This window comes from Quercus robur, chromosome 7 (assembly GCF_932294415.1).
Source record: "Quercus robur chromosome 7, dhQueRobu3.1, whole genome shotgun sequence".
In the NCBI taxonomy this organism is placed as follows: Eukaryota; Viridiplantae; Streptophyta; class Magnoliopsida; order Fagales; family Fagaceae; genus Quercus; species Quercus robur.
This window is the reverse complement of record NC_065540.1, coordinates 25,641,228-25,647,667: the sequence shown is the minus strand read 5'-3', so window position 1 is coordinate 25,647,667 and position 6,440 is coordinate 25,641,228. Positions and strand designations below refer to the sequence as shown.

Here is a 6,440-nt window from a genome sequence, read left to right as displayed (position 1 = left end):
ACTGTTTATGCATAGCTCAAAACAAAACATTCCTAGGTCCAACAACTGTAGCATAACTCCTTATGAGGAAGGTCCGATCTTCGAAGCTTGAGAGAAGTTGAGAGCTCCAAACATGGAGCCACGGCTTTAATGAGAAAAAATGAATCAGAGGTTGATAGAGAGAGGGGAAGATCAAGAGAAGGAAGAGATCAACAAAGCCGATTTTCTTAATAATGTGGGTTTTTTTTTTTTTTTGGGTTTTTCAAGGCTCTTTTGTTTGGTTACTGAGAAAATAAAGAATAAGAAAACTAAAGTTTGAGTCTTGTGGGATTACTTGTTTTTTAAAGACCTTTTTTCTTTTTCTTTTTTGTTATTGAGAAATGGAGAGGAAGAGAAGAAAAAACTCTAAAGTTTTTGTCTTATGGGATGTTTATGTTACTGTTTTCTTAATTTTGTTAAGGCCTCCTGTTTATGTCTTATGGGTATTTTTTTTGTTTTGGTTTTGATTTAGTTCGTTTGATGTTGTAATTTCCTTGTTATTGGCCAAAATGGGCAAATGCCCTTTTCATGCAAAAAAATCAGCGTTTTGCCCCTTTTCCCAAACTAAATAGAGAAATACTCCTCTTTTGAAACTCGATTTTCTCAAAATTGAGTTTCAATGTAAAACTCGATTTGTAGAAAATCGAGTATGGGATGATCAAACTTAATAAAAAAAAATTGCATGGAACTCGAGTTCATAGAGCTCGAGTTCCATAAAAAACACCACTATAGGGCTCCCTATGGAGCGATCAAACTTAAGAAAAAAACTTACATGTTAAAACGCCACTATAGGGCTCCCTATGGAGTTATCAGACTTAAGAAAAAAACTTGCATGTTTTAAAACGCCTCTATAGGGTTTTAAAAAATTGCATGAAACTCGAGTTCATGGAGCTCGAGTACCAGATTTTTTTTTTTTTTATTTTTTTTTTTTTTTTCAGTTTGTTATAACTCGATTGTCCAAAAATTGAGTTTCAAAAGAAGGGCATTTTCCTAATTAGTTTTGGAAAGGAGGCAAATCGCTAATTTTTTTGCCCGGAATGGGCATTTGCCCATTTTGGCCCCTTGTTATTTGAATGGTTAAAGTTCTTTCCTTTTGTTAGAGAAAGTGAGATCAAGATAGAGATAGAGAATGGGATTGTTGCTGTACAAGGTTTATGAATGGAATACAGTGAGTCTTGATCTTTCCTCTGCAGGAAATTATGGAATTTCCTATGCATTGCTGTACAAGGTTTATGAATGTAATACTGGGGTTGTTGCAATTAGGGAGAACAGACAGAAATATTTTTATTTTTATTTTTTTAATCTGACATGTTGTTACAATTGGCAATTGATGTGGTAAGAAAAATTATTTATTGTTATTCTATTTGACACATTAGTTTTTTTCATCTAAGGGATAACGGTAGGGACTAAATTATTACGATACTAAAAAGGTTAAGGACCAAATTGAAATATGGTGTAAATGATAAGACCAACTTTGTAATCTACCCAAAAACATATAATAATAATAATAAAAAATCACACGGGTCATTTAGGAAATTCCACATGTTCACCAAAAGCTTCTGTCCTAAAAACTGAAAGTTGGATTAATGTTCGTGCAAACACGGGATGCGATTCTAACACAAACTCATTGAGAGCAAAGATTTATATACTGCCCTATGTTGTTTATATGAGGCACAAAGCCAGCAACGCAATTGGTTTCTTTATACATTATGAAAAAAACATATCTGAAAGAATGAGGCTGCTGCAAAATTTTCTTTACTATGAGCTTGACTCTCCAATTGGCAGTGTTCAGGTTATCAAAAATCTCAGAATAATTAGTATCAGTTGCAACCATACTTCTTGAATATCATTGGCTAATAAGGAATTCATGCTATATGTAAGTAAGATTCAGCATATCATCCAAAACGTTCTATGCTCCTCTTTTCTTTCCTTTTTGTTATGAATAAGAGAGTGCTCACATTAGTTCAAAAAGGATTCCAGAAAAATACAACTTGCCTTGTGTCCATGTTGAGGAATTATAGCACTGCGTTCCTTGACTATCTACAGTTGGGAAAACCCGTCAAACACATAATCAGATTATCTGCTTTGCAGTCACAACCTTATCTCCCTGGCCGACTCAGCACCATCCTCAGTTCGGGCTAGCTTCCAGGAGACTGTTCAAAATATATGATAAAAAGTAGCACCCTTGTTGTGAATGTGCTTCGCTATTTCCATGCAATACAAGAGCCTGATTGTGGTAAACCCTAATAATGCTTCTGAGTTCAGGTAAGGTTGTGGTAATAGCTATAGGCATGCATAAGACAACTCTCAAAATGTGTGCTTCACAAATAAATGACCTAATATTTGATTTGTTTCAACAGTTCAATGGTCAGGTCATACGTGCTGCACACCACTGAGTGGCAGATAAACCCAATCAGGAAGAAGTACATCAGCCTCTAACACCAGAAACATAGCACTAGAAGCATTTTATATCTATCATATATAGGGATATTAAGAACAACTGAAAGCAAAGGTAGGGAGGGACTAAGAACATTTGGTTCAACACCAAAACAGCCATTAAATGAGTATAGGTGGTAAAATGTTTCCAACAATGAAATGTTATTTATCCAGCATGCACGACGCCAAAATATATGGGTAGTGTCATCACCATAGTATTTTGTTTTTATTTTCTGGTTAGATATTAATAGAATCTAAAAAATACCAACTTAAACAAGTTTGCAGCTCATAATTCTTGGCTACATAGACAAATATATTAAAGCTATGGGGTAATTTCATACAAATTAACTGTTGACAAGCAGAGTTCTTATTAAAATTTCGGAAGTGGAATAGCCTGATTACAGATAATTTTTTTGAAAACCCCACTGATTGAAACTTGATTGGACAACCTCCCCTACTCTCCCCCCCCCCCCCCCCCCCCACACAAAAAAAAAAAAAGTACACTTCATATTTTCCATCTATTTAGCAACTTACGATCAAGAAGTATTATAAATTCAGAGTACTGGTGGTCAAATAACAAGTACACATGTGGAGATAAGCTTTTCAAGGGTCTGACCCAATTCAAATGACTCTCATTTTATTCCCCATCGGTGCTGCCATGATTTTCTCAAGAATAAGTTTTTTCTCATAATGAACAAAATACAACAGAAACACAATTGCACTGCCTCCATGTGAAACAATTTCTCAAGAAATGCAAAATTTTTCTTTTAATACTAGAAGCATAATGGACTCTTTTCATATTCCACATATACACAATGGGTTGATGCCTTTGTAATGATATGTAGAAATGCTTAAACACTATGCATAACGAGAAAATAAAAAGAAAAAAAAATATAAGAAACATTACCTGTTCTTGTCTTGTTGTTGATGAATAAAATAATTAGTTATCACTTAGATTTAAACCTGCTTTGATTCTTATATTTGCTTATATGCTTGCTAACTGGATGAAACTTGGCTTCAGTTTAAGATATGTGGATAAAAAAACAATTAATGAATTTCTCAAGTTGTCAAAGTAAAAGAAAGATTGAAAGAACTTTTGCATACCAACTAGCAGATAACTTGCCTGCCAAACCCTTAAAAGTACAAGTAATAAAACAATTCATTATACAGAATAAATTTTTTTCTTCAAATCCTGCCAAACCTGAGGGCCACTAGGATGATGATTTATATACTGCTCTTCAAATAATTTCTCTGAACTTGCAATTATAGTGCTCAAGGACAGCTTGGGATCTACTGCTCCTTGTTCTTTAAGCCAATTATACATTGATAACCTAAGCTCAACCCTCTGCATTGTATATGAAAGACATGATGGGAATTTCACTAAAGATGATAAGGGATAGCCCAAATCATTTACAAAAAAATCAATCTTCATTTGAATCACATCTTTCTTCTGGTTAAGAATTTGAGGTGATACTTTAATCATTCCAAAAACATCCTTCTGATTCAAACCAGCTTTCACAATACAATCGAATCTCTCCTGCAGCTCCACTCCATTGCCTCGGAACACCTTAATTGCTGATTTCATTTGTTCAGAATTCTCAGCAAATCCCAAATTCAACAAAAACTTGGACTTCTGGAATTTTGATTTTAGTTCCTCTCCTGGTAATGGCTCAACTTTAGTTCCTAGAACCCAATTCTTCAATTCTTGTGGGTTCTCCAGGACAAGTTTACGAAGTCGCTTCTTCCCAACATTTAGGTTAGAAAGCAAGCTGTTAGTTTTCTTCAAAGTACATGAACCAAGTAATAGGGCATGAGTGCAGACAATCTTCCCAACCTCTGTGACCTCCATCTCAATCTCATTCAGGAACATAAAGCACTGCCTCAAATTCAACACAAATTTCCCAACTTGGATTTGTGGAAACTGCAGAAACAGCAAACGCATCTGGTTCACTGTAGATCCAAATTTCAATAAGAACCCAATTAGAGACAGTGTTCTATCCCCAGAGGCCTCAAATATAATCCCTGGATGCTCAATGATTAGTCTAGCCAACTGCTCCTCGCTGCATCCCATCTTCCTAAACAAGCATAAAAGCCCAAGCATCTGTCTCCAGTTATAAGTAATCCCATCCAACAAATTCTGCTCAATCCAACTAATTTCCATTCCAAAACTCTTTAGCTTCTCCAATACCTGAACAAACTCCAAATTTACATTTCCTATCAAAAGATAAGGGCTATGAACAATAAACTTAATCATAGTAGACTGGCTAAGTCCCAGTTCTTCATAAGCTTTAAGCTTTGATGACAAAACCCCAGAATCATAGCGAAAAACTTCTTTTGCCTCCTTATAAATCATCCCAATCTTCTTACGCGCAATCCCATAATTGCACAATACATGGTAATTCTCCAGCAACAAATCATCATCACTAAGAAACATCAACTTGCGCGGAAGAATAGGATCATATTCTGAAGGTTTCAAACCCATGCTCTCAAAGAAGGGCTCAAATTCATTAATGGGATGGTACCGCAAAAACCGGCTAATAGCCCGTCCAATGTCCCCCTCATTTTCGACCCTTTTCAACAGCTTTTCAAGAAAATGTGGCGAGTTTTTACTCATATTCTCAGCATCCACAAACTGTATGCTCCTAGTTGAATGCAAATAATCCAACAATGCAGCTTGGGCTGCTTTCCGTGCGGCAAGAGAAAATTTCACTACTTTTTTGCAATTAGCAGAGGAAGTTTCATTCAAAAGTTCACATTTTTCAGTTTGAACAGTTCTTTTTGTTGAATAATATCTAGGGTTTTGGGCCATGGTGAAGGTCCGAGATTGCCAAAGTATCCATTTTGATGATCCAAGGTGGTTTTCACTAATATTTGAAGAAACCCATTTGAGAATGGAAGGTATTCTGAGTTTTGCCAAATGGGTCATGACCACTAGTTTCCGAGATTTGAATAAACAGAGAAGCCAGAATGCCAAATTTGAAGGTAAAAATAGCAATGAAATATGAAGTCTTTGGACTGAAATACTTACCGTTGATTTTGATGGGCATGCCTATGCAAGCGTGAGTGTTTAGGTTGCGAAGTTCACTTGTAATGCTGGTACTGAATCAGCGGCAGCCATGTATGAGAGGGAGGGAACTTCGGTTGCAGAGCCGTTGGCTAAACCCCAGACTCACAGAAAAGGGTTTTTCAACAAATACAAATACAGTGTTGAGTGTATGTGTATGTGTATGTGAATGTGAATGTGTCTGTAGGAGTGGGACTAGTCACTAGTGTGTGAGTATCTCTGTCGTTTTGAGACAAGGGGTATTTCCGGCAAATTGCAGTATAATCGATACTCCTTCCAAATTTTATATCCACGTGTTTCGATTCTTTTTTATAACTTCAGGAGGTTTTATATCCACCGAATTGATAATTGGGTCGTTAACTCTTATAAACTGAAAAATCACGTGACCAATGATGTAAATCAATTAACGAGTCTTCTTAATGTAGTTTCGTAATGGGTACATGATTCTTCCATCCACAAGAATGAATGAAAGTTAGTCTCAGTGATCAGTTTTATGAGTATAAAAACCTTGGGGAACTATAAGGAAAAACTAATTCTAGGTGTTGTTTTTGCATTTTGACATTTTTACAAAAATCAAACTCACCCCTCCCTCCCAAAAAAAAGACAGTTTAACTTAACATTCATAGTCACTTTGAGAATACACATGTCATGGATTCAATGGACTTGAAAGACATATAAGAAATACGGAGGTTTTAAGTTTCTTCCACCATACTCTTGGTTCATAAGATTTTCAAGATGTCTCATAGGACACTACTTCCTTTATACATATATAAACCTAACACCCATGAGAGCACATATAAGTTTTTTTTTTTAGAAGAAAATTGTAATTTTATTAATCAATAACAACCAAATTGGCTGAAAGTACAACACTAAGATGTGAAGGAACATCTTCCATTCACACCGAGAAACCACTAACATATCT

At 35.6% G+C, this 6,440-nt stretch overlaps 1 protein-coding gene across 1 annotated transcript; it reads right to left on the bottom strand.

Annotated features, from left to right (window-relative positions):
* Nucleotides 1-3,527: 3,527 nt before the first annotated feature.
* LOC126692930 (transcription termination factor MTEF18, mitochondrial-like) lies at nt 3,528-5,673 on the bottom strand. The gene has a single exon (XM_050388745.1). The coding sequence runs from the start codon at nt 5,378-5,380 to the stop codon at nt 3,617-3,619; it is 1,764 nt and encodes a 587-aa protein (XP_050244702.1). The 5' UTR covers nt 5,381-5,673; the 3' UTR covers nt 3,528-3,616.
* Nucleotides 5,674-6,440: the final 767 nt, after the last annotated feature.